The sequence below is a fragment of the Hibiscus syriacus genome, unplaced genomic scaffold (assembly GCF_006381635.1).
Source record: "Hibiscus syriacus cultivar Baekdansim isolate YM2019G1 unplaced genomic scaffold, ASM638163v2 tig00110570_pilon, whole genome shotgun sequence".
NCBI lineage: Eukaryota > Viridiplantae > Streptophyta > Magnoliopsida > Malvales > Malvaceae > Hibiscus > Hibiscus syriacus.
This window is the reverse complement of record NW_024062785.1, coordinates 266,682-293,841: the sequence shown is the minus strand read 5'-3', so window position 1 is coordinate 293,841 and position 27,160 is coordinate 266,682. Positions and strand designations below refer to the sequence as shown.

The 27,160-nt window shown below is 35.2% G+C and overlaps 5 protein-coding genes, 1 non-coding gene and 2 pseudogenes across 8 annotated transcripts; 4 read left to right on the top strand and 4 right to left on the bottom strand.

Moving 5' to 3' along the window:
* The first annotated feature begins 90 nt into the window (after positions 1 to 90).
* Positions 91 to 3,033, top strand: LOC120132924 (ras-related protein RABD2a-like). 2 transcript variants are annotated; one of them, XM_039149605.1, is made up of 8 exons: positions 91 to 271; positions 1,061 to 1,133; positions 1,433 to 1,480; positions 1,577 to 1,624; positions 1,833 to 1,904; positions 2,016 to 2,171; positions 2,331 to 2,434; positions 2,714 to 3,033. In XM_039149605.1, the coding sequence occupies exons 1-8, from the start codon at positions 258 to 260 to the stop codon at positions 2,808 to 2,810; spliced, it is 612 nt and encodes a 203-aa protein (XP_039005536.1). In that variant the 5' UTR covers positions 91 to 257; the 3' UTR covers positions 2,811 to 3,033. The 2 variants fall into 2 exon arrangements, with proteins under 2 accessions (XP_039005536.1, XP_039005537.1); XM_039149606.1 differs by having other exon boundaries at positions 92 to 271; positions 2,064 to 2,171.
* Positions 3,034 to 3,391: 358 nt separating this feature from the next.
* On the top strand, positions 3,392 to 4,764 carry LOC120132926 (annotated as a pseudogene).
* Positions 4,765 to 6,735: 1,971 nt separating this feature from the next.
* On the bottom strand, positions 6,736 to 6,807 carry TRNAW-CCA. The gene has a single exon. It is a non-coding gene; the product is annotated as a tRNA-Trp (tRNA).
* A 240-nt stretch (positions 6,808 to 7,047) lies between these two features.
* LOC120132918 lies at positions 7,048 to 9,067 on the bottom strand. Its single transcript, XM_039149601.1, has 5 exons — positions 8,668 to 9,067; positions 8,239 to 8,337; positions 7,903 to 7,947; positions 7,601 to 7,738; positions 7,048 to 7,476 (listed from the first exon to the last, which is right to left on the bottom strand). Exons 1-5 carry the CDS (start codon positions 9,037 to 9,039, stop codon positions 7,144 to 7,146), a joined length of 987 nt encoding a protein of 328 aa, XP_039005532.1. The 5' UTR covers positions 9,040 to 9,067; the 3' UTR covers positions 7,048 to 7,143.
* Positions 9,068 to 10,447: 1,380 nt separating this feature from the next.
* Positions 10,448 to 13,685, top strand: LOC120132921 (putative casein kinase II subunit beta-4). Of its 2 annotated transcripts, XM_039149604.1 has the most exons (6): positions 10,448 to 10,972; positions 11,430 to 11,648; positions 12,406 to 12,515; positions 12,608 to 12,773; positions 13,217 to 13,347; positions 13,379 to 13,685. In XM_039149604.1, exons 1-5 carry the CDS (start codon positions 10,729 to 10,731, stop codon positions 13,345 to 13,347), a joined length of 870 nt encoding a protein of 289 aa, XP_039005535.1. In that variant the 5' UTR covers positions 10,448 to 10,728; the 3' UTR covers positions 13,379 to 13,685. The 2 variants fall into 2 exon arrangements, with proteins under 2 accessions (XP_039005535.1, XP_039005534.1); XM_039149603.1 differs by having other exon boundaries at positions 13,217 to 13,685.
* A 1,792-nt stretch (positions 13,686 to 15,477) lies between these two features.
* Positions 15,478 to 17,813, top strand: LOC120132945 (annotated as a pseudogene).
* Positions 17,814 to 18,103: 290 nt separating this feature from the next.
* Positions 18,104 to 18,676, bottom strand: LOC120132927 (FCS-Like Zinc finger 3-like). The gene is made up of 2 exons (XM_039149610.1): positions 18,435 to 18,676; positions 18,104 to 18,328 (listed from the first exon to the last, which is right to left on the bottom strand). Exons 1-2 carry the CDS (start codon positions 18,551 to 18,553, stop codon positions 18,166 to 18,168), a joined length of 282 nt encoding a protein of 93 aa, XP_039005541.1. The 5' UTR covers positions 18,554 to 18,676; the 3' UTR covers positions 18,104 to 18,165.
* Positions 18,677 to 22,446: 3,770 nt separating this feature from the next.
* LOC120132944 lies at positions 22,447 to 26,116 on the bottom strand. Its single transcript, XM_039149619.1, has 2 exons — positions 25,976 to 26,116; positions 22,447 to 23,613 (listed from the first exon to the last, which is right to left on the bottom strand). Exons 1-2 carry the CDS (start codon positions 26,114 to 26,116, stop codon positions 22,447 to 22,449), a joined length of 1,308 nt encoding a protein of 435 aa, XP_039005550.1.
* Positions 26,117 to 27,160: the final 1,044 nt, after the last annotated feature.

Here is a 27,160-nt window from a genome sequence, read left to right as displayed (position 1 = left end):
TGGCCGAGAGAAACAAAACAAAATTAGTCATTAAAATGTTTAAAATTTAAGCGAGCTTTCCCATCCATCCATTCATTTCATTCATTCTCTCTCTTACGTCTCCGCTCTTTCCTTTCTATCCTTCATCTTATATCCGCTGTTTTTTTCCCGGCCAATCGGTGTGGGATCTAGCTGATCTGTCGCCGGAACATTCACTTAGATTCCGGCGGTCCCATCCTTTGGTCTTTTATTTTAAAAAAAAAAATCTTTAAGCGACAATGAATCCCGAATAGTAAGTTTTATCTGTATTCGTATTTAATATTAATATTTTTATATCGTATGCTATGTTATTATGATCAGGCCTTTGTTTTTTTTCTTTCTTTTCTAATCTGGTAGTATTATTATCTTTTTGTTGGTTTGATGACGATTGGAATTTACATGATTTATTGCGTGGTTAAAGTAAACCCTATAAATATGATATTTTTGTTTCAGATCTGTTGATGAAATTGAGATGTTCTATCCTATTCTGATTTTATCAGTCTTATTTTCTGTTGGAATTTATCATGAAATGTTAAATAATATAATAATAAAAGTGCGATCTTTAGGTGTTCTTTGTTATGAGCGTGGTATGTTATGTAAATTAGAAGGATGTAGGAGGGAAACGGGTCTTAATTATGTAAGATTCTATAGTTAATTGTGGTATATTATGATTTTTTCTAAATAATATTTTATTTTTGTTAACATGTTGCTAAATGGATTATTGAGTGATGTCACTTCTAATATGATTGAAATTGAAATTCATTTTGAACTTAGCATTCTTGATGCGCCAGTAAAATTAAGAACCAACTGATAATGGCGGTTTGGTATTCTAAGGGTTAACCTCTGCGCGTTTAATTTGGTTTCCCAACATTTTAACGCCGACAGCTTGAATTTTGGTTTCTGAAAATCATCTCTGTTTGCGTTTGGGGATTAGGCCTCTTTTGGCAAATCCAACCTTGCGTTACATATGTTATAGCTGGAGATATTATGTTTTAGCATCACTGGAAAATGTGTTGATATTATCTGATTGTAAATTTTGCAGTGACTACCTCTTCAAGCTTCTCCTTATTGGTGATTCTGGAGTCGGAAAATCTTGTATTCTTTTGAGATTTGCTGTAAGCTTCTCGACTTAAGTTGAATTTTATTTGCCTTGTTGCATATTCTTAGATGCCTTGAGATGTTTATGTTTGACATTAGTAGACTCTGATAATGATCGATCAAAAAGTTAAACTGTGTATAACGTGTATTGAGAGAGTAAAATATGTACCTAATGAGATTGTTATAGGCAGTTTTGGATTCAGAATCTTGTCATTATTTTTTGTTGTATATTTGAGGTATAAAAAGGTGGAATTGTGAATAATTCCAGATGGTTATGGAGGACTAAATATCGAACCTTATTTTTTCTTTAATGCAGGATGATTCATACGTAGAAAGTTACATAAGCACCATTGGGGTTGACTTTGTAAGTAAACAGTCCTTGGTGTTAACTTGGCCTTTAAATACCTAAAATTAGAGCAATTATACTAATTTATTTTTGTTTCGTTTTCTTATTTGGTAGAAAATACGTACTGTGGAGCAGGACGGGAAAACCATCAAACTTCAGATTGTATGTTTTTACATTCTTTTTTCTTTAATTCGTTACTTTGAAAAATTTCTGACCTAGGTTCTTCCGAGTAGTATGCCTAATAAGAGAATGAGCTGTCTGATTCCATTTCTATGTTTCAGTTTTATAATTTTGCCCTACTAAGTTGCTCGTAAATCTTGACACTTGATAACTAGTTAGTTTGCTACTTTGCTCTTGGTTCATTGTACAGTGGGACACTGCTGGACAAGAAAGATTTAGGACAATCACTAGTAGCTACTACCGTGGAGCCCATGGCATAATAGTGGGTGATATTTTCATTTCTAGATTTTCTCCTTTTTTATTTTTTAACTTTTTATGCCACTTTATAATTTTTGAAATTTTCTTTCCTTTTTATTGCTGGCTCCTCCATTAGATTGTTTATGATGTGACTGACCAAGAAAGCTTCAACAATGTCAAGCAGTGGCAGAGTGAGATTGACCGCTATGCTAGTGATAATGTTAACAAATTACTGGTTGGAAACAAGTCCGATCTTACAGCTAATAGAGTTGTGTCCTTTGAAACAGCCAAGGTATTTCTAATTTGAAATATAGAGCATAAATCCCTCTCTTTTGTGTAGAATTATTTCAAGGAAGAACTGTGTTTGTCAAATTGTAATTGTTGGTGTTTTTCTGCATTCTTCGCCCAATTCCTGATTCTCTTCCTCAATGTTGTTGCATTCTTCTTTCAGGCATTTGCAGATGAAATTGGCATACCTTTTATGGAAACCAGTGCAAAAGATTCCACAAATGTCGAACAAGCTTTCATGGCCATGGCTGCTTCCATCAAGGATAGGTATCCCCATAGCCTTTTTTCTTCCAATTAGCTTTAGCCTTAGCTCATACTATGACAATAATGCTAAAAGTTCTGCTGGTAACCAAAAAGTTATCACAGTTCTAGAAGTATGTACAGTTGAATGGTAGCCATTTCCAATTAGAAAAAATCGTTGAGATTGACAACGTAAACTCCTCATTGCTACGAAATTTATGGAAAAAAACCTTGGTTCTTATTGATTATCAGTTACTTTAGTGTGTTCAGCTTACTCTTTTTGACGTGGCATGCCTCTGAATGCAGAATGGCAAGCCAACCGGCCACGAACAATGCAAGGCCTCCAATGGTACAGATCCGAGGTCAGCCAGTTGCACAGCAGGGTGGCTGCTGCTCTTCCTAAAGATAAAGGTGAACGATGTGTTTCACAAGCTCAGATTTCTTAAGCAGTATGCTGTGCCTTTGGTGGCGTGTAAGATTTATGTGTTTCTTATCTCGATAGGTTTATTGAACTTATTTGTTGGGGACCAGCCTCATTAGAGGATCTAATTCATTTCTACATGCTTGTTAATGGGAATGGCTTGTACAATGTATGTTGGTTGGTTAATACAATATTGTTCTTTATCAAATCTGATAAATTTTTTTTTTTGCGTTCTTTAATTATGAATATATCAAATTATCCTTAAATAAATAATGTCATGTTTTACCAACCAAACCCACAAATCTTTTCAGCAAAAAATATTTTCAAGGTAAAATTGAATAGAAATTAAGAGATTAAGATTTTCAAATAAAAAATAATATATAAATTTAAAATTTAACGTTGTTTATCATACATGCTAAGATATTCGAATGACGCTTTCCTATTAATTAAACTCAGTTTAAGCCGACAGTTAAAAATTGTCTATCAATCAAGCATGTGTTTTTTTGTTGTTGAAAAGATCATAAAAGAAAAATTGAGACCAAACCAAGTATTGAAGGCCCAGAAACTTTCGGGTGGGCCAGATGAGTTGTCAATTTTCCCAAATAGATCTACAAACTGATCCATCGATAGATCGAGAAAATTCCCTCTCGGTTCGGTAGAAGTTGTGTTCTTTGTATTCGTCGAGAGAGAGAATTAAAACAGAGAGAAAGCAATGGCGGCCGAGGAAGACAGCGGAGAGTTTTATCTGCGTTACTACGTGGGTCACAAAGGGAAATTCGGGCACGAGTTTTTGGAGTTCGAGTCCAGGCCAGACGGTAAGCTCCGTTATGCTAACAATTCCAACTACTAAAACGACACCATGATCCTCAAAGAGGTCTTCCTTACCCCCGCCGTTCTTAAGGAGTGCCGCCGCATCATCTCCGAGAGTGAGGTTCCTTTTCTCTTCAACACTTTCCTAGCCATAAATTTGCATTTTTTTTAAAAATTCAATTCTTTCCTTCTTACCAAACTGAATCTTAGGGTTTTATAGGAACAAGGGCGAAATTAATATGCTTTTTTTGTACTGGAAAAATTAGATTCTCTTCTTTTATCTTATCAAATTGCTTCCTTTTCCTAGCTGGATTATAGTGTAGGCAAGCGAAACCATAACCGTTATATCTTCTTGGTTGATAAGTTAAAAGATTTAGTTTTTGAGTTGATAATTGATTATTTCTGTAATTTATGGTAGCTTGGGATTGATGTAGTGGTGGGGTTTCATATATGATTTTGTGCAGATAATGACGAAGTTGATAATTAATCATCTTATTTGTACTGGAAAATTACATTTTGTTTTTGGGGTCAATTTATGAATTTTTCTGTTTTTAGCTTCTCAAGTTCTCCCTGTCCCCCCCCCCCCCCCCCCCCCCAAGGCTGGATTATTGTCTAGGTAAGCAAAGCCATGCCAACATGATGTTTTTGGTTGATAAGTTTACAGATTTAGTTTTAGTAGACAATCGACTATTTCTGTGATTTATGGTAATTTGGGGTTCAGTATAGCTTATTTTATATGCTTGGCTTTATGAGTGTAGATAATGAAGGAAGACGATAACAATTGGCCAGAGCCAGACGAGATTGTGATGGGGAACGAGCATATCTCCTTCACGACTTCAAAGATTGGGTCCCTTGTGGATGTTCAGAGCACAGTAAGGATCCTGAAGGTCTTCGCCTATTTTATTATCTTGTTCAGGTCAGTAAGTTCATATACACTACACAGTATCTTCTTCATTCATTACATAATTCATTAGATGCTTGGAAATTGAAACCCTACCAGACTTGGCTTACCTCACTCTTATTGATTGCCATTTCATGTTAGTGCGGGACTTGAAGTGCTTTGTTTTCTCTCTTATTTCACTCCACTTCAAGATCAAACCTATTTGAAGAATGAATGATGATGTTTTAAACCCTCTGCCATGGAGATGATTGGTGTTTCTGCTTTTCGATATAAACTTCCATTTCCGTTTTACATTCGTTCTCATCGCGATTCTTAAAACGGATGAGCTAAGTCTATTGCATGGTTGTGTTGTTTGAGTGAGTTGGAAGTACATAGTACCACTATGTTCTGTTATGAAAGCTTTTTTTAATGTACTTGTTTGGTTTTTCGTATTCCAAATCCATTACAATAACAACAATGCATAACGTCCAAAAAAAAATCTGATTAAATAATCACTTTGGTCCCTATTTTTTTAGAATATTTTGACCCTTAATGTTTCATTTTTGAAATAAAAGATTCTTTTTGTAAATGAAAATTGTTAGTTAACAAACGATATTTTTTATTCGTTGCATATGTTTATCTCGATCGATTTTCTCAACGGCAACCATCGTTACTGATCAATTCTTTCAACGTTCATCGGTTGCTCATCACGAGTGTGATGGTAAATTATTAAATATTTAATCTAAAATTTAGAGAAAGAAAAACTAATTTAATTTAAATTTAAATTAATATGAATTTAACATTTTATTAGATATATTTTTTAGATAAATTGATTACATATTATTATTATATCTAAAAAAATAGTAAGTTACAAAATATGCCGAAAAACCATATTCTCACTCATGTATATATTAAGCTATATAACCGATTAATGGGGAAGCATCCTGAGCAATCGTTATAGGACCCTTATTTCTTTATAGGGTTCTATATTTTTAATCATACTTTTTATTTTTATAATTTTGATATTTGTTTATCGTAATTTTATTTTTTTATTTTTATGACGGGGACCTCTAATTTTTGTGACCCGACTTTTTATCTTTATAAAAGTTCACTTTTTACTTTTATAATTGAGGTATCTAATTTTTTCAATCCAATTTTTTACATTTATAATTGATGTCCCTAATTTTTAATCTCACGTTGTACATTTATAATTGAGGCATCAAAAATTTTCAATCTCACTTTTTTACTTTATAATCATGCCCATAATTTAATCATTTTCTATAATTTATTAATATAATATATTAAATTAATTGTTTAAATTAATAAAATATACTTTCGTTCTATAAAAGTTCATTTTTTTAATCTCGCTCAGGGTCTCAAAGATGTCGGGGACGGCTCTGTTAAACTATACAAAGGAAAGAGTTAATCGAATCAGTTTTACCCATACCGTTTCTTGTAGTCTAATGATCTCGCCAATGGTGTAGAGGACTGTAGACTCATCAGGTGTCAAATGTACTTACCTAAGCTATACAAAGGAAAGAACTAATCGAATCAGTTTTACCTACACAGTTTCTTGTAGTCTTAATTCTAATCACAGTAGCTTTTCAACTGGTTTGGAATGCTTTTGTTGACTGTATTTGGAGTGAAAGCAATGGCAGGCACTTGAGAAATCAACAAAAATGGGCACTTGATATCCTTGGCTTAAGTGTGAGGTTTAAGCAATAATCTGCTAAATGTACTACTGTATTAGTGTAGACTATTTTCTGCATATATTTTGCTAAGTTCCCATTCTGTACAAATTTGACTACTGCAGTCGAGAAAAGGACTTGGAGGAAACAGAAATGGAATGTGTATCTCCATAGAGTTATTAGCTATATCAACTACATTAGTGACTATATATGAAGAAATTTCATCAAATTGTTTATATTATGTAAGGAAAATCTTAATGAATAAAAAAAAGGACTAAAAATGGTGACAGAATTTCAGAATCAGTTTTACGAGTGAACTTCCAAACCTAAGGTGGAGGATAATCATGCTTATGATATCTATCTGCACAGATAAGATAACCACACAGATTTTAAGTTGCCAATTTTGTATTCTGTAGCAAAAAATGTTGCCTGTTCATTTTATGTTCTTACTGCCAGCAGGAAGGTACAAAGGGGGAAAAACAATGGAAAAAATGAAAAAAAATAAAAAGAAAGGGACTCATTCAGGAATTGAACCCGACGTGAATCGAACACGCAACCTTCTGATCTGGAGTCAGACGCGCTACCATTGCGCCACGGATCCCTATTGATTAGTTTCAGATAATATTAATGTAAACCAAAAGTTATATTAACTAGATCCAATTAGTTTGCATAACGAGAAAAATTGACTACTGGCATTATTACTTGTGAAGGAAAATCTTTTTATTAACCTAATTACTTCTCCACGAAAGAAAAAGAAACATACTTCCATAGCTACAACCGCAAGCTTTATGCTTATTTAAGCTTAACGAGCTTTTATATTTAGTAACTGACACCGTCTACAGAAAACAATTGGTCGACACATGCAAGATACATATCCCTTCCCTACAGTCTGTGCTGCACTTCGAGCCGATGACCGCATTTAGCATCGGATGGGATCTCAAGGACGTTTCTTCGTTCGTAAGATTCGTAAGGGAACAGGTCTTTCCAACACAGATACTTTAACCTTGCTCCACACATCTTGTATGGTTGGAAGCTGTGAGATTTTCTCCACCATTTCCATATCTTCAGGTAGAACATAACCGAACACTGTATATGCTTTCCTCCACTCATTGTGGTTCGCTAGACTGATAAAGAACTCCGGGCCGGAGCCAACCCACGCGATGGATCCTCTTCTTATAGTGGGGCATGCCTCTGGTGGAATATCCTTAAATACAGTTCCCTGGGCTTCAACTGTTCCTTGGATCAGCGCATATGGGGGGCCGAAAGAAGCCTGCATGGCTCATTTGAGCAACTCTTTTAAGTTACAAATTTGAAAGCTGAAAACCAACTCATGCATGGATTCAGGAGGATTGGATGTTCAAAAAGCATGAAAAGAAGATGAAAGCCTTACGTACATGTTCGATGTGATTTCCTGTAGGATCCCAAGAGTTACCTCGGCTTTCAGCACGATAAAATTGGCAGCCAGCACAATGATGCAATGACAACAGCTCAAGAATATAGAAAACGGAATATGGAGCACATTCAGGCAAAAGCTGGAAATCATGGATCACAACGAAGAAAAGAATATGAATTGTGTACGCAGAAGAAAACCTAACTGAAAATCTTGAACAATTATAAAAGTGATCAATCAAAAAACACAAAAGGCATGCCATAAGTCAACGATACATGTCACAAGACGCTAAATCTATGCACTCACTTTAACATGAAAACCCCCATACTCCGTGTTCAACTTAACAATTCCCTACAAGAAAATAGCAGAGCATCATGAAAATTGTGGGGATAAAATTAGTAAGAAAAACGATTTCGATGTATGTGCTTCGTAAGGCAAAAATGTTATTATTAGGAATAGCTTCCATGTATAATAGCCAAGATTTCCTATTAATTTGCAGTTCTACTTATTAAAAAGACACTAATTCCCTAATAACTTGAATACACTTGCGAGAGTTCTGAAGGGATGAATGTTCACACAGCTGAATGTGTTTCGAGTGCACGCTCAGACATAGGAGTAAATTTTGATCAGCAAACAGCATACCTGTCCTTTACCAAAGATTAGACCAGATGTCCACATAACCATATCGCCGGAGTCTCGCCGATCAGGATCCAAGATATCATTTTGTTTTTTCAGCCAACACTGAATGTAAGTGAAGGACAAATCTTTAGCTTATATAATCCCCAAAAAGGCCATAGAAACACATGAATAGCCATGCTTTAAGTCCAAGTTTGATATCCTTAGCAATTAATAACAATAGGAACTCACTCCATAAGCACTTTCTGACAATTATATTCATAAGGAAACGTTCACATGGTATTTATCTAGTTCAAGATTGTCTCTATAAACTGAGACTGAGAATTGTATACGCTTCATATTTCCAACGAACATTGCATGCAAAAATTACTAAATCCAACAACAGAATTGAAATGAATTTATGTGACATGATTAGTGCAAGAAACGTTCAGTTACCTCACCAAATCGAGACCCACAAGCCACCTTATCGCCACAAAACACCCAAGAGTCGCACAAACAAGGACCATCGTCACCCTTGCACATCTCCTTGCAAGCCTCACAACATTCCTTTGAAGAATTCAGCTTGAAATCCGATCCCCATTTCACTGCATCACCCCACAGCTCTAAATGCTCAATCCCCCTGCAGCACGCATTTTCTTCTTCATCGCCCCTGGATCTTTGGGTTGAACCAAAAGACATGGCATCGCTGCTTCTCTTAAACGAAAGGGAGAAGCTATAATATGACATGAAACAGGAGATCACGGCCATCAAGAAAAGGACCGCCAGTGTAAAACGATAGACGTCTGAGTCGGCTAGCCTACGACCCATTTCATCTCGGGAACGGAGTTTAACAAACCCAGAAATGGATTCACCAATTTACAGCCTCCGCTTAGTTAATCTGATCGGCAGATTGATCAATTACTCGACGTTGTAAGCAAAGTACAGTGCAACAATGGAAACTCAACTTCACGAGTCCGTTGATTTAACGCGAGGGATTTCCTATAACTCCATATATGTTGAAAAATATGTATTCCTTAATATATCACTGAGATTTTTCTAAAACAAAAAATACAACTGATACTTATTATAATCACTAATCGTAAAATAAATGCAGTTTTATATTTTTTATATAATTTAATTTTTATATAAATTAATTTTTATATTTTTTCTTAAATAATTGAGATGCATTCGATTCTCGTAGAACTTTATACATTTATCTTGTGGTTGAGTTTTTAGATAAATACTACTTTATGTTTATCTTAGATTTACCATAAATATATACCTAACTAATTTAAGGATAATTATCTTATATAACATTAGAAGAATAAAAATAGATTTACATGGGTGAAGTATGATTATTTTTCTAATAATTATTAAATTTTATTACATCTATGACATATGTGTACAAAAAAATATTTCATATAACAATGCATATTAACAGAATTATATATAAATTTATTTATTTAGTATAAATAAATGATTTTAGTTATTTTATTTGAATGCAATAAAATATATAATAATTATTAAAATATATTAAAACAATCTAATTAAACACTTAAGTTCTAAAAGTTTCAAAATAACTATTATATTTATTCAACTATTATGAAATGGTCATTTTACATTATAAAATAGTGATACATTTGATACGTTTAAGGGAATCATTACGTTTATTAAATTATTTTTTTAATATGTGATTATAAGATAAAATTTGTTTAGTAATTTTTTTAGTCTGTCGACAATGTATATAGACATTATAAATGTAACTGCCTGAAATCGAATCTTAAAAAGAAAATAATGTTATTTTATCACGGAAAATATTCCATAGATTAACTTTTAAAACACAATTAAAAATATTATTTCAAGATAATTTAATGAATATTTTTATATTTCATCTTATTATTTTATAGAATAAAGTATACACCTATGTATTTTTAAGTTCTAATTTAGTTTCACATTACTTAAAAATAAAATGTTATTATAAATAAAAATTTAATTAAAAAATCAAATTGATATATATTATGATATAGCATTTCAACAATCAATCACGTCACAGTTTAATTGTTTGTTGAAATATTAAATCGAGATATGAATCGATTTGAAATTATTTTAAAGTTGAGGGATCAATTTGTCTAACAAGCCGAAAATAAAGAAATAAATCTATGGGCCTGGTACGGGGATTGAGGCCCCGGCCATGAGAATCCAAGAAAAGCTTCTAAAGCAATAAAAAATATCTAGCAGGAAGGCAGCAGCACCAAGCAAAGGGCGAGAACAAGAGGGACACAGAGAGATCACCTTGAGGAGCTCGTTTTTTCATCGTCTTCTATCAGTCCCTTCAGCCCTATACCCCTTTCTTTCAGCTGTCATCCTTATCCAATTCTCCAAGAAAACGGCCGTCATTTCCACCTCCCACAATACGATGCGCCTCCGAAAAGTTTGAGTTTTTGCCCCATTGATAGCAACAAAGTTCGGAGCTCTCGGGATTTTGGTGGTGAAAAAAATTATTAACAATAAGAAGCTATGTACAGTCATAGAGATCGAGGAGGAGAGTCTTCGAAACCGGAGCTAGTTGGAGGACTGTCGGATCGGAAGCGCTTAAACGATGCGCTGGACAAGCATCTAGAGAAGTCCTCCCCATCCACTTCGAGGGGCATCAGCAGAAAAGAAAAAGAAAGATCATGCGTTCCTTCAACTTCAATTGGTAAATTCCAGCTTGATCATCGCGATTCACGCTCATCAGCTCTCTCTAAAGCCAAATGTGATGGTTAGTTACTTCTCTTTCCTCATATCTCCTTGATTAATCTGTAACGAATCGTGTATTTGCTAAGGCCCAAGGATGCATTTGCTTATTTTTTTCGAGTAAATTTGATCTGGGTTTTTGAGCGTTCGTCCGCAGCTCTGAGCTGATATGTTTGTGTATTTGTATGTGAAAAGCGTTTGAATGGTAATTCCATTGTTAAACATGATTGTTAGCGCAATTTTGTACTCAATCTTTTTGCATTTACAAAGTCGGTTGTTTTTAGGTTTCATTAAATTATACCTGTGTTTCCATATATGAATGTTTGGAATTTGATGCATTGCCTAAAATTTGTTCATTTCTTTCTTACTTGATACAATAATACGTTTCATGTTTTGTTGTATGTCCTTGTAAACTAGCATTGGATTTTTAACTATTAAATGTGAAGTTCTTCTCAGTAATCCGGTATTGTCCTTGATTGCAGAGGAGTCTGAAACAGAGAGTGAAGAATCAGATGTCAGTGGTTCTGATGGAGATGATACATCTTGGATATCGTGGTTTTGCAATTTGCGCGGCAACGAGTTTTTCTGTGAAGTTGATGATGACTACATACAGGATGATTTTAATCTTTGTGGGTTGAGCAGTCAAGTTCCGTATTATGACTATGCGCTCGATTTAATATTGGACGTTGAATCGTCCCATGGTAAGCGCTTTTGTATTGCTATATATGATTTTTGACTGATATGATATTCACTCTTGGAGCTGCTACTATTTTCCAAATTCAGTCGAGTCTTTGACAGATGTTTTTACTCTTTGATTCATTATTCCATAAATGTTCTATTTTGGGTATTCAGGAGGTTCAGCCAGGAAAGGATTTAGATTGGTAGATGAAAGTTCTGTGGGTGCCATCCGAGTTTAGTTTGGTTAATTATGACCCACATTTAGATGAATGTTGGTCAACCCTGTAACTCACCAAAGATTAATCTGATTATATGTCGTTGGCCATTGCTAGACTTGTTATATACCTTCCTTAGTCCTTACCCTGTGATTGGGGTTTGTTTAGTACTCTGTAGGAAGAATGCACAACCGTATACAATGTGTTTCTTTTTTAAAAAAAATAAATAAATAAATTTACTTTTGAACATTAACATCAGAAATGTTACTCTAAGTGAATTGAGGAAATATATTATTGCAGCAGTTCTTCAAAGATTGTATTTCATATTAGCATTTCTGACTGTGGTTTGCAGTTATAATGTTTTTATCGATATTTGCCTACCTTTTCTGTTTTTTATTGATTATTTGCATCATTCCTGTTATCCGTTCCAGATTGCTTTGAGTATCATGTTCTGTTTCATTTTTAAACTATGACTCCTACTTTTGTAGTTTTGTTTCTATCAACTCATCAGCCATCCATACACATTGATTCTTGCTATTAAGTGGACATCTTTTGGGTTACATAGGTGATATGTTCACTGAAGAACAGAATGAATTGGTTGAATCAGCAGCTGAGATGTTGTATGGTCTTATGCACGTCCGTTACATATTAACTAGCAAGGGAATGTCTGCTATGGTAAAATTTCTGTAATTTATTCTGTTCATTCTTTTACACTCTGTTGACTTTTTCATATCTTTTACAAAGTTCTACTTGCAATCCTATTTCAGTTGGAGAAATACAAAAACTATGATTTTGGGAGATGCCCAAGAGTTTACTGCTCTGGACAACATTGCCTTCCAGTTGGTCAGTCAGATATCCCTCGTTCAAGTACCGTGAAAATCTATTGTCCAAAATGCGAAGATATTTATTATCCTCAATCCAAATATCAAGGCAGTATCCTTTCTATTTCATCCACAAATTTACTGGTTTTTAGAACTAAAATACCTATAGTTTAACTTCTCTACCATATTACACTTGTGACAGCTGATGCACATCTCTTCTTACATCTACTGAAATTAATAATAATTCATACTTGTCTTTTGAACTACCGTCATGTACATGAACTAATTTCAACATATAATTGAATCATGTAGATCGTATTTGTCATCGTGTTAATCATATCCTAGCTAAATCAAATTTTGGCTTTCTAACACAATCTAACACCTATTTTTGGGGAGAAACTAGTTTATGTTCTTAAATACCCTTTAATAAGGTGTCTGGGTTTTGTATCTTTCTTGTTTGGGTAGGTGGAACCAAACATTGGTATGATTTGTTGCTTTTTTTCTATTTCCTTTTACCAAATCATGGATGTGCTTAAATTTCTTGACACTAACAAGATATCGATGGAGCTTATTTTGGAACGACATTTCCGCATCTATTTCTAATGACATATGGACACCTAAAGCCACAAAAATCGACACAAAACTACTGTCCAAGAGTTTTTGGCTTCAAGCTCCATAAGCCCTGATGTGATACAGGAACAACAGCAAGATGTAAGCTGAATTGAGATCTGTTGTGGGACGGTGGCGATTCTCGCTTACCCTGGTGCTTCTTTCACTGCAGTGGATGCCCTAACATACATGGTGAAGTGCACAAAATAAAAAAGAACAATTGCTAGGAGGATAGGTATCAGGTATGTCAAATGTTTAAAAAAGTGAATTATGGCCTGTTGGTTGAGCTCATCATATATGTATGTATGTATGTATCTACTCTAGAGTTTATTAATTCATGAATTGAACAAAGCATTTGTAAACACATCTGGCTTTTGTAATCTGTTCACTCTCTTTATGCGGTTGCTTTCTGCTTCCCGCAAAATTCCCTCTATGGACACATGAAAACTTGAAGATAAGGCTAGGTTTGTTTGTCTACTGGTAAAAAGCTCAGTACTTGTTGAAATCCAATCCGATTCAACTCCGAATATAATTGATATTCATATGGCTATCAAAGAACAAACACAGTTTGGCCTGATTATATCAATTATTATATGTAATGCCTTTTCCCCTACCTTTTATTTTCCAATTTCCCTTTTTATTCTCTGTAGGCTGGTTAACCACATGACGATGAGCAAGTGGGATGAACTTTTTGACAACCATGTTATGTTATCATTAATTAAACACCTTGGAGTAAAAGAGGAGCTATTGTACTTGTTGCCTTCAAGTATAATAAGTAGGCATGCCATTGTCAAATGAGTCCCAACCTTGTGTCTTTTACTTATAGGGTCCCAAAAGGGTAGCTAATGTACTTGGACTATTGAGGAATCCAAAGCTTTTAGTTTGACATTTCCTTTTCTTCAAATTTTCAAAAAACAATGGCTCATATTAAAAAAAAAATTCTTTAAAAAGGGGCATTTTAGTTTTCAAACCTATGCATCATCCAAACTCTACCAAATTGCTTAATATTTATCAGATCCAATGTGTGAATGGACTAAAGCATTTTATGAGAAATATATATTTATAAAAGTAATATCATGTATGGGATGATAAACAAGTTTATATCAAATTCATCATTTTGTTATTTGACTTTTATGTGATTTTTTAATTATTTTATTTAAATATGAGATAAAGTATATTTTTAATATTTTTATTTTTATTTTTTTGAAGATTTAAACAGTCTTAACTGTATTAATATCTGATTAATTCATAGTATCGTTTAATCAAAATTTCTTTTCAAAAGAATTTTTTTGTGAAAAAAAGAGAAACAGATGTGCAACTGTGCATGGATCGGGCCCAATTTCATTTTATTTGAGACAAAAAGGGCTTTCAATATCCACCTGCTTTCTAGTAATGAAAACTGAAAGGAAAGAAAACCGTGAGGTCTTTAAGGTAATTAAACAGCCGATATTGGTGACGGCGGCTAAAGGTACAAAATCATGTGTAGACACGTGGATTTATATTATTGGTATGTTTGAACAGCCACTTTTGGAACAAGTCCCGTCCTTTTGTCGTTCTCCGCAAGTGAAAGAGACTTAAAAAATAATATTTTTTGGATAATTTGCTTAATATTTCTATTTACAAAAAAAATCTAATACAACGCTTAAACATCTTTCAAATTATTCGATTTACTCAAATCTAAGATTCAATAATTGGTTCAGTACCGAAACGAAATACCACATATTTTGTGTCCTTAAAAAACTTTGATTAAATCACAATTTAATCTTTTAAAAATAATTTATTAGTGAATCAAATAAATTGTTATATATTTTTAAACATAAAATTGTAAATTTAAGAAGAATATGTTCATGATTATCCTTATCAAAATAAACAGAAAAAGAAATAAAATAACGAAAATAAGGGTAAAAATAATAAAACTCAAAGGGTAATCAGAGATAAAAAAGCAAAAGAGAGCGATGACCGATCTGACGGTTTAAAATGAATCGCTGAATTAAATAGCATAAATTCCACGCTCTTTAAAATGGTTTATGTTTACAGAAAAAAGAAAAGCTTTTTCTAGATTGAAGAGGAGAGAAAATCACTCCTCCACGCACAAACAATGGCAAAGGAAAACCCAGTGAAAGGAAATTTGAGAAATTTTCATTTGATCGAAAGCAAGAAGACGCAAAAGGGTTCAATTTTGGGGAATTCATTTTTCCACGTATTTAATGCATCAGAAGAAATCGGAAGTTCAGATCGGAAAAGAAAACAGCGGCGTCTCTTCCGATTTTAACCCCAAGCCTGCAGCCGTTCATCACAATCTTCCGCCTCATCAGCTCCAACAATTCAATTACCACCACGGTTTATATCAATTTTCCGATATAACAGCGGCCAAGGCGACTCCAATTTCCGTTTTCCCTCAGATAGTTATCCATAGCCCTCCTGAAGATGACGCAATTGCGCCCGCGCTTCCTTCCTCGTCTCCTCCGACTCTTTACAAGAGACCCCTTTCGACCCAGACGCCTTCTCTCGCCAGAACCCCAACTTTGTATCGTTTTACGACGCCCCCACGTTTCAGTTCCCCAAATACCACTCCTTTTTGCATCATCACTGGAGTCCATGTGTGAATTACGGTGATTTATGTTCAACGAATAATTTTGTCTCAACATCATCCCCTCTTAGCTCACGAAAAGATTCTTCTGTGGAGACATAGGTTCCTTTATGATTCCGATGTTTAAGTCGAACAAATTTACAAATAAATGTCTTACTCTAAAATTTTAAGGGATGTCCTCATATGAGTTATTAACTGAGTCTTGTATCGAAGACATTTTCATGTTGAAGTCGAAGAAGTTTGCTAATGAATCTCTCCTTAGAATTGAAAAGTATTTCTATATTGAGGTAAAATAAGTTAGCAGATGATGGAATAATAATAGGAGGTGGATTTACCAGTAATGATGTTTTCTCTAAACATTTGTTTGTTAGTTTCCTTATCGTCTTCAATTTGCTTGTATACTTTGAAAACCTACTCCCTTGGATTCCATTCGTTGAATTCTTGCATCTCCAAATAGTGGTAAACAAAACTAAAAGTTTGAACTTTGAAGAAACAATCCTTGGCAACTCAAAACCCAATCAAACCATCAGATTTTTCAAAGCTTTGCAAGAAAAAAGAGTGACAATTTCACGAAACTCTCCCAAACCAAACCCTTTTTTACTGGAAAGAATTGTCAAGCAAGTAAAGAAATTAGGTATTTCATTGAATGTCACCCTGCTGATGGGAAGGGTGATGAGCCTTTGGTGGTTGCTATTAAAAAGCTTAACAAGAATGGTTTGCCGGTACTCTCTTTTGCTCTCTTTGGGAACCTGGAAAAGTTCCAATGCAAGGTAGTAGCTATGACTTTGGTCTCATAATTGTGTTTGATCCGTATAGGGACATAAGCAATGGGTGGTGGAAGTTCAATTTCTCGGTGTCGTCAACCACCCGAATCTCGCCAAGCTGGTCGGATACTGCACTATCGATGGAGAAAAAGGGATCCAACGTCTTCTGGTGTATGGATTCATGCAAAATAAGAGCTTAGAAGATCATATTTTCCGTCGTGTATTCCCACCTCTTTCCTGGAAAACAAGATTACAAATAATTCTTGGAGCAGCACAAGGACTAGCATATCTTCACGAGGGCTTAGAACTTCAGGTTCGTTTCTAAAACAAGAATTTTGCATTCTTTTGTGTGATATTCAGATTCTGTGCATCTAAATCTATGGTTTTGATAACAATGCAAGATCATATACCGAGACTTCGAAACCTCCAATGTGTTATTGGATGATAATTTCAACCCGAAACTTTTGGATTTCCGGCTGGCAAGGGAGGGACCAATGGCTGGCTGGACGCATGTTTCGACCTTGGTTTGTGTTTTCCATTCTGTGTGGTTTGAATAACATGAGGCATCCTATTCCTTGTTCATGATGCTTACAAGGTTTTGTTACTTCTGTCTTGTGATCAGGTTGTCGGGACATACGGTTATGCTGCTCCCGTAACCCCCGATTACATCGAGACCAGACATCTAACGGATAAGAGCGATGTATGGAGTTTCGGGGTGGTATTATACGAGATACTGTCTAACAGGTGGTCACTGGAAAGAGGGCGTCCAAAAGCAGAGCAGAAACTGTTGGATTGGGTGAAACAATTCCCTGCTTATAGTAAAAAGTTTAACTTAATGATGGATCCTCGACTCGAAAACCAATATTCGATCAAGTCGGCTCGAAATCGCTAAGTTAACAGATACTTATTTAGTAAAAAGTCAGAAGCAGCGGCCCAAGATGAGTGAGGTGGTGGATAGCCTAAAGGAGATAATCCAAGTTTCGGAGGAAGTAAACGCCGAGGAAACGGAGAGTCCTCTCAAGGCAGATGAAACAGACGAGAACTCGAATAACTCGAATAACGGAGTGTCGGAATCATGGAAGAGGCGGATGGCACATCTAGCGAGATTAGGAGAGCGTGTATAAGGTGCAAGTAGGAGGAGATTGATGATGTGAAGTCGTTAGATCAAGTTATACGGATGACATTTCATAATTCGGAGGTCTTCCACGAAAGTTGTTCTTAACCTGACGTTAGAAAAGCCTACTATCCTACCTCCCCTTACTCCATTACATTTGAGAATAAGGATCAGCTAATTTTTGCCTGCCTTCATTAGTGTTGTATAATGGCCTAACTAGGTACGTTAATCACTGTAAAATATGAATTTTTGTTTTCGGTAGAACGATGGTATTTATATATCCGATGCCATTCCGCCCTTTATAAACATCCAAACCCTCAACCATCAAACCCCAGCAAAAAAGAAGAAGAAAACAAAATACAAAATTCTCTCAAAGTTTCTTCTTTGCTTTGTTTTGTTTACTCAAAATTGATACATCATTACTGGATTAAGCCACAGCAACCGTGCCGGTCCGTACAGTTTTGTTAGCGGCAGAGTTCTGGGCGTCTGATTTCCTTAGAGATCTACCGGATCTCCAGTTCTTCTCTCTCGCTTCATCGATCTCAATCTGTTCTTGCCTACACTCTTTGCTGCAAAACGGTGTATTCCCTCTGGAAAAAAAATCAAAAATCAAAAATCAAAATTTTCCATATTGACTAAAATCTCATATCTAAAAACGATTCAATGAATAAGAACAACGAATCATCATTGACTAACCTGTACATGAAAATATCGGAATTATGAAGCGATTTGCGGCAAAGAGAGCATGCATCAAGGTAGTGGGCATCGTACTGATCTTGACACCCGGAGTAATAATAATAATAATAACCCGACATGATTCACTGAAATCGACCGATTTATAACAAAAACACAAAGAGAAAATAAAAGAATGGCCGAAGCTGAAATTTTGCAGTTTTGAGAAGGAAGAGTGGCTGTGGCTGTGGCTGTGGCTGTGGCTGTGGGAAGAACAGAGAGGGAGAAGCAGTTTAACCTTGGTTGCTATATTTAAAGGATACGGGGCCTCAAGACTTTTTAAAAAGGGAAAGCTTTGACTTGGGGCAATCAAGTACTACACGCCCCATTATATAAAACCTACATCCCCTTATTTTTAATTACGCGTGTTAGACTTTCATTGGAGTATTAAGTGGTTTATGATGCGCTCCTGTGTTACGCTATTTCATCTCCCTAAAAGTTAGTATATTTTTTTAGTGGTAATAATTTATGAATAAGAATAAAATTTAATATTTTTTGCATGTTTTTCAGTTGAGTCCTCCGGGTGTGGGTATTTCTTGTACACCCCATGAGTTTTCTTTTCTTTTCTTTTAAGTATTTGGATTCTTTTCTCTTGGACACTTGGCCATGGAAATAAATTATATAATTTTTATTTTACCAAGTGGGATGCAATAATCATTTGGCCTTGAGATGCTCTTTTCCATTAATTGCTTACTATTCACTGTTTAATTAACCTAATTGCTCCATTAGGTTGCCAATGAGTTTCCCTTCATTAGTTTCATTTATTATGATTCATTGAACTCAACTCTTAAACGGTCCACAGATTGCCTTGGATGGCATTTGTTGATTAAATAAGAACACATTTAATTACGTTGTATTGGATGGCATTTTTAAGTACATATAAGTAAAACATGTAATAAATATTGCCTTTGTGCCGTCTTTGGTTGTATTCATGCATAATGGTCCATAGATTATGTCGCAATTCTTATACAAATCAGCTGCCCGCCCTTTGTTTTCGCATATGATTTGATTGACAGTGAACCCACAAAGTGAATAATGATTGGTGATAATAATATTTTCAAGTTTATGGGAGATAACAGACGAGATGGGAAAATATAAATAATTGAGAGGACTCTTTAGCAATTATGGCGGAAAATGGGGGCAATATAGAGCCCTCAATATAACACTCCAACTCGTACCCGATCCGAATACGAGTCTGAGATGTCACATTGCCTTTTTAAAACATTTTTCCTTACAAAATAACAAAACATTTGAACTTATTTTAAGAAAATACTATAAAAAAAATTATTGAATTATGTTTATTATAAAATTTTAGGCAAAAACGTATTTGTGTACATTAAAACACGTATGAACAACAATCTGCTACAGTACCGTGAACAATAACTGCTACAGTAACCTGCTACAGCATTGATTACACAAATTTTCCAGAATGCAAATAGGGAATCGGTACCCTGCTACAGGAATCGATTCCCCTGCTACAGTACTTTCGTAAAACGTACATAAAACTCATAAAAATTTAACCGTTCATTACTATACATTTACATTTACATAAATACGTTCAAAACATTAGAAAAGTCGATCAGAGCGTTAGTACTAACAACTTATTACATTTCTTACATGCCAACATATTATACACAATCAAAATACATACTTTATTAATTACTTCTGATAAGATCTTCTAGCAGTGTTGTTGTTTTTGCCACTTCTATTTCTGCTAATCTTGGTTCTTCGTACCTACGTGTAAATCACTTACACGCTAAGTCATAGACTTAGTGAGGCATAATAATAATAACAATGAAATATAACAATGATGCTATAATAAAATGAAACGTAACGAAAACATCTATGCAATCAATGTAAGCTACATAACAATGTACCTTACCAATAATCTTCTCAATTTAATCATCATAAATTCATATAATAAATTTTCGTAAGTTCAATAGATTCAATAGCCCATGATACAATACTGAGAACATGAGGTATGTGAGTACTGTGAGGTTGTGCACTATGCTGTCACCACAACTCATATAAATTTGCACCGAAGTGTCACGTAGAATTTGTCCCGAAGGACCGCGTAGAGATGCACCGAAGTGCCACGTAGAATTGCACCGTAGTGCCATATAATATGTCCCTAAGGACCACATAGAAATTCCTTAAGAATCATATACATATACCAAGGATCAAGTAAATGTCTCAAAAGACATCATACAAGCTCCAAAGAATACATATACATCCCGAATGACCACATAGAATTTTGTCCCGAAAGACCGCGTAGACCCTCTACTCTTGGCATACCAACTATACCTATAGTTCTCATCTACGTAACATGGGCTTTTACATTTCACGTAGTTTATATCGCGTAGACATATAACTTCTTACCTTTATCACATAGATCATATCATCTTTTCATGTAATCATATAACTCCATGTTGCATAACTGGTCTCACATTTTCATGTAATACATAAATCATGTAAAACAATACATATAACACACATAACATATGATCATAGTAATGTACACTTAGAAATCATATTATTACTCATGTATCAAGATATAAAATCTAGACTTATCACAAGTCTAGATCTGAATGTATTTCTATAATCATGCTATGCATATGCACTCACCTAAATCTCTTTGACTTTCCCTCGATCGATCTTACTTGTCCCTTGTTCCAGAACTCGTTTAGGCTCGATATCTACATGAACATAATTTTCGAGACAATTATCAAAATCCTAAACCTTGCAATTAACCTCTAACAGCTTAAACAAATTTAATGAACCAATTTCAACTTTTCCTTTAGGGGAGTCGATTCCCCCCAGGGGTATCAGTTCCCTCTGCAAAATCTGTAAATTTTATTGTTCAAGCCCGAAAATCATCAACCCTTCACTAAATTTTCTCATACAAAGTTCCTTTCATACTATCAAACTTAACTACAACCATTTTAACTAACTTCTATCATTTCAACACTTTATTATTTCCAATATTTCATTCAAATTCTTAAAACTAAGAATCATACCCAAATTTCAAACATGTTATTAATAAATTCTAACACTCTATATTCCTTAATTAACCTCTTGAAAAGTCAAAAATCTTATTCAAACCTCAAAAACTCATCCATATCAAAATTTCATCTAAAAGCCCATTTTTCAAATCTATCTCTAAAACATTTATCTTGTTGTTTTAATGTCATATAAGCTTTCATTTAGCTTATATAACATCCAAACTTCAATTTCCAAGCTAAAAAATCAAAGAAACGACCAATGTTTAGATTCTTAACTTAAGCTTGGGTCTTCACGTTTAGAAGAAGAGAAGAGTGAAGAAGATAAGAAATATGGAAACTTATCTCTTCAATTCATTCACATGGGTTATAATACCCACAATTTATTATTTTATTCCTTTATTTGCTCAATGACCATCTTATTTCTCCTTCACTTATTAATCAATCCTACACCAACATCTTTCAATTAATTCCTTTACTTTTCAATTTATTTAGTTTGGTCATTGAATAAAAAATATCTTACACTTAAATCACTAACCCGGTATTGAGGATGTTACAATCAATAATCTTGATTTTTTTTGGATAAATCGAATTTTATTATCCAAAAGAGCAGAGTTCTACTACAAAATACAATCAATCAATCTGAACAAAATAATTATAAACAACCTACTTACAAACAACAGAGATTGGTTAGACTATACCTTTTGCGATACAAAGGTTATAGTTATTTCTATCATTTCTATAAATATATTTACCCTTAAGTTGAATTCACACAGCTTCAATAATAACCTTAAGCAAGTCCTCGGTTGATCTATGTCGACCTTGGAAAATTCTGTGATTTATTTCCTCCCACAAATATGTAGATATAAGCAGTCCAAGAGATCTTCAAGATTGTGGTGAGCAAGGATTTCCCTTTCCATGTTGAAGATGCCCAAGCAACCATATCATCACATGTTGAGGATGCATTTTTCAAGCCATTAAGCGGCAGAATGGAGTTCCAAAGATGAAAAAACAAGAGTACATTGAGTGAAAAGATGGTTTCTTGTCTCTTGGTCATTACTACAGTTTACACAGGTCCATTCAGTGTTAATTCCCATTTTGAGCAGCCGATCTCTTGTGGGTAATCTGTTCAGCAAAGCCATCCAAGCAATCAAACTAAATTTTGGAATGTGCAAGGGAAACCAGATAAGTTTGTGACAAGATACTTTCTCCCTTTTGTTTCTAATTGAATCCCAGATGTCTCTTAGCCTAAGTGAATCGGAAGTAGAGAAGATGGGGAATACAGTAGGATGCATTTTTAACATTCTGTTTATATTCCACCTCACATTTGAACCTGCAACATAATTCCAAAACTCATGTTCTTTAAAAATATAAAATTTTAACCATGCAACCCAAAGCGATCCATCACCCACTAAGATTTTCCTAATGAGATCAATAGTACACGCTTTGTTCCATGTTTTTGTGTTCTTAAGACCAAGACCACCTTCGGCTTTTAAGAAATAGATAAATTCCCAGTTGACTCGAGCACCTGCAACTGCCTTCTCTTCACCTTTCCAGAAAAATCTGGAACAGAGCTGGTCCACTTTTAAAAGAATCGAATGGGGTAGGATAAGATGTCTGTACCAGTAATTCGAGACACTGAAAAGGACAGAACGGATGAGTTCAAGTCTGCCAGCGTAACTCAGATCCCTATTAGACCAATGGTGAAGCCTCTGTTTAATTTTATCAATAAGGACTGCACAATACTTCTCAGTAAGTTTACGAGTAACTAGAGGGATACCTAAGTATCTCACAGGCAAGCTGCCATTTTTTAAACCAGTAATCTGTTGAAAAAAGTCCAATGTTCTTGAAGAACAACCAGCAATGAAAATCTCACATTTGGAAGAATTAAGATGAAGCCCAGAGATTTCATTATAATGATCAAGAACAATTAAGATGCCCATAATAGAGTCAGCATTACCCTTACAGAATATCATTAGATCATCAGCAAAAGAAAGATGGGTTAGGCCAATCCTTTTGCATTTAGGGTGGTAACCAAACACTCTTTTTGTAGCAGCCAAATTAAGCATCTTAGATAAAACATGCATAGCAAGAAAAAATATAAAAGAGGAGAGTGGGTCACCCTGCCTTAATCCTCTAGCTCCCTTGAAATAACCAATAAGAGAACCATTGAAAGAGATGGAATACCTTGCTTGAGTGAAACATGTCTCAATCCAAGCAAATAAATCTTGGAGGAAGAAGAAGGGCTTTGAGAATAGATGAAATGAAATTAGGAATGGAAGAACGACTCGAATCCGACGGGGAAACTCGAAACCCGGCTAAGTTCGGGTCAGGTCGGATTTGAATAATATCGGGTCGGGTTGGGTATTAAGGTAAAATTTAGGGATTTTTTCGGGTTCGGGTTCGGGGCAAGGTATCCCCGCCCCGATTATATATATATATATATATAATATTTTATATATTTTATATTAATTATATAATATAAACCCTAAACCTTAAACATTTAAATCTTAAACCCTAAACCCTAATTTTTATAATTATTAAAGTAAATTTTGGTTGATTTTTTTGATAAATTTCTCAATGTAGGGAGCTACCAAAGAAAGTGACAAAAGTGGCACGATGATTTTGGATGACTTTATTTGACTTAATATTACGTATATATCTTCGTTGTATGATTTGAATATTAGAACAAGTTTGTATTTGATTATGTATGTGTTTTATTTTAGAGTTTAGACAATTATTTAGAATTGAGTTTGAATTTGTGATTGTAGTTTGAATTGTAAATCATGTAGACTAATTTTCTAAATTTTTTTTGTGATCGTTTTTTTCTATTTTTTTATGAAAACGACGGTTGCTCGGTTTTTTCTCGGGTCGGGTTTGGGTTCTCTGGATCAGGTCAGGTTCGGGGATGAGACAAAAAAATTCCCGACAGGACGTCCCAATAAAAAACCTACTGAGAATGAATCGGAGACGAAAATTTATTTTGAAAACAAGGATGAGGGGAGCAAAACACGCCCCGTTGCCATTCCTAAATGAAAGAAATTAAAAGCCTTATGAAGATAATTTTTATGGAGCATAAAGGGGAGATTGATTTCCTACCATAGCCTTTGACCATTTCATAATATAAAAATGGGGGAAATTGTGTGGGCGCTTCATGATTCTACTGGAGAGGACTTGGACCGCTTGTTTTATTATTACTATCATTTTTGTCCAACTAGGAGTTGAGTAATAATGGGGTATTGTTTGTAGGGTCCTCACAATTTGTGGGAAAATAAAATGAAACCGGGCTTGGAGCTGAGTAGACGTAGGCCCCACATGCCCAAACAAAAGCATCTAATAATGGGGGCCCTCCTGACGCATGATCTCGCTGGCCCTTTTCCTAGGTCCTTGTCCCCTGGGTCCACGACTGGGAATGAGGGATCACCAGCACAGCTAGCATCGATTCATCTGCACGTGCTACGTGGCGGTTATGTGGAATGAGATTCTGGGTTCTAGGAACGGTCACGATTCACCTTGCTCAAAGGCGGATCTTGCGCCAAGCTGGACCCGTCACGTAACGGAGTGAATTATTGAGAGGTGTAGAGATGCGGTGGGGGCCCAGTAGCATATGCTTCTTGCTCCCATTCCTCAGCTGGATCACGAGCATGTCGCGTGAAGTCAATTGGGTGATATATCTATAATTCTCTTAAATATAAAATTAAATTCTATCAAAAAATATAAACTTAAATTAAATGACGTGGATAATATTTTATGAAATAAAAAATATTTTGATCACAACTCTCATCAGCTAAGATGAGAGAGAGAGGATCGACTAACAAAATTGTTAAAAACTAGGTTGGTAATTATAATCAACAAATTACAAAATGGCGTGCTTAGTTTAGTGGAATTGCAAAGTTGGTTTACTTGTTGATTGATAGTGATAGTGATTTGTGAGAATAAATCAAAGAGGCAGGGAAGTTGTTAATTCAAGCACTCAGCCAGCGATATTGCTACTTGCTACCTCCGACATTCCATTATCAAATCAAATAATCAAAGTTTTCAAGATTTATTAGTTAATTAAATAATTAAAGATGTTCATATTTTTTAATTTATATTAGTTTCGATTAAAAAAAAACTGTTATTTCTTATTCTGGTCTGTGAATTACTTGTTAGGTTTTGGATTTCATATTTTCATGTTAACCTTTTTTTTTCAATTTCATCCTTGTCCCAATTTTTAAATGAAAGTTAATTATGTTTATGTAATTATTTTTTTATTTTAAAAATGTAATAATAAATTAATAATATTAGTATTCGAATTAATATAATGTTCACCTAATAATTATTTATTGTTTTTGGTTAAAGAGTAAAAGAAGGTTAACCGTGGCCTATACCGCCTCTCAGAGATGTCGAAAGGTGGATGGTCCAAAACCGATGGCCCCCAGCACACATTTCGACCAATATTGGCCAGCTTATCAACAAGTTGATTTGCTTCGCGATGAATATGTTTAAAAGTGAGTGTCCACTGACGTTTGGCTCTTGCCGTACACGCCGCGTAAGAGCCGGCTCGCAATCCTGTTCAGGAAAATTGAGTGCATCCACCACCTGTTTATTTTCAGTTTCCACAACAAGTCGGTTCACCCCCTGCTCCACGCTAAGCGCAACTACCATTCTCGTTATGAAGCACTCCCCCACTCGGCCTTCATTGTTGCAGGGTTCACACTGCCATCTGTGTTAAGTTTAGCCCATCCGGGTTGAGGAGGACGCCACTGCTGATTGCTTTTGATTTTCACAGCATTCGGGTCGTGTGAGATGTTGTTCTTGATGATCCCTGTCCAACTTTTGGCCGAATCGGTAGCAGCTGCAATGGCACATATTCGACCATTAAAGTTGAAGTCTTTTTGAGTTTTCCAGAGCTGCCAAATGAGGACGCCAAAAAGGTTATTCCAATGCCAATCACCGTGAGTTATACCTGCAGCATTGGTTAAATTAAATTGCAGCCAATCAATTAAAGAAGTGAAGGAAAAGAAAACCGATTCAATTCTTCTAGGAACTAAGCTTCTCCAAATGGTACGGGCTTGGTGGCCTTGTTGTTGGTCAAGCGTTGCTCACCTCTTATGACGCTGCAATTGGGTTATCAAGCTCCGATTCTGTGCCGTCGGGATCCATGTTAGATTGATGGCGGATCTGCCTGCAGGTCATGAACATGTTGCATCCACATTAATCTTCAGTATTGACTCGGGTGCCGTCGGGATCCATGTTAGATTGATGGCGTAAACCTCCCGAGTCAATACTGAAGATTAATGTGGATGCAACATGTTCATGACCTGCAGGCAGATCCGCTATCGGCGTTGTGGCTCGCAATCATAATAGATTAATCGCAGAATGCCATGTTGTGCCTTTATCCGGGCCTTGCGATGTAGCCGTTGCTAAAGCTGCTGGGATTACAACTGGAATTCATATGGCTATTGCACTCAATTGGCCCCGTGCAATCATCGAATGTGATGCTGCAAACGTGGTGCGATGACTAACAACGCAAATGCTGGACTTATTAACAATGGGGTTTCATTTACAGGCAGCTCGTCGTATGCTTCAAGAACATCGCTCCATCCAAGTTCAAGGCATTCATAGAAGATCAGTCTTTTTCTTTTTCCAAATTTTAACCAATAATCATATTTCAATTCATCTCGACTTTGTCAAATTTTAAAAAATGAA

Coding starts and splice junctions, on each gene's coding strand:
- LOC120132924 (XM_039149605.1), top strand. Junction 1,481..1,576: donor GCACCATTGGGGTTGACTTT/GTAAGTAAACAG, acceptor CTTATTTGGTAG/AAAATACGTACTGTGGAGCA. Junction 1,905..2,015: donor GTGGAGCCCATGGCATAATA/GTGGGTGATATT, acceptor CTCCTCCATTAG/ATTGTTTATGATGTGACTGA.
- LOC120132918 (XM_039149601.1), bottom strand. CDS start 9,039: ATGGGTCGTAGGCTAGCCGACTCAGACGTCTATCGTTTTACACTGGCG. Junction 7,739..7,902: donor ATGGGGGTTTTCATGTTAAA/GTGAGTGCATAG, acceptor CATGATTTCCAG/CTTTTGCCTGAATGTGCTCC. Junction 7,477..7,600: donor CAGGAAATCACATCGAACAT/GTACGTAAGGCT, acceptor TGAGCCATGCAG/GCTTCTTTCGGCCCCCCATA.
- LOC120132921 (XM_039149604.1), top strand. CDS start 10,729: ATGTACAGTCATAGAGATCGAGGAGGAGAGTCTTCGAAACCGGAGCTA. Junction 10,973..11,429: donor CTCTAAAGCCAAATGTGATG/GTTAGTTACTTC, acceptor CCTTGATTGCAG/AGGAGTCTGAAACAGAGAGT. Junction 12,516..12,607: donor GCAAGGGAATGTCTGCTATG/GTAAAATTTCTG, acceptor ATCCTATTTCAG/TTGGAGAAATACAAAAACTA.
- LOC120132927 (XM_039149610.1), bottom strand. CDS start 18,553: ATGTCGGGTTATTATTATTATTATTACTCCGGGTGTCAAGATCAGTAC. Junction 18,329..18,434: donor TCCGATATTTTCATGTACAG/GTTAGTCAATGA, acceptor TTTTTTTTCCAG/AGGGAATACACCGTTTTGCA.
- LOC120132944 (XM_039149619.1), bottom strand. CDS start 26,116: ATGGTAGTTGCGCTTAGCGTGGAGCAGGGGGTGAACCGACTTGTTGTG. Junction 23,614..25,975: donor GTGTACGGCAAGAGCCAAAC/GTCAGTGGACAC, acceptor GGTTATTTCAAG/GGAGCTAGAGGATTAAGGCA.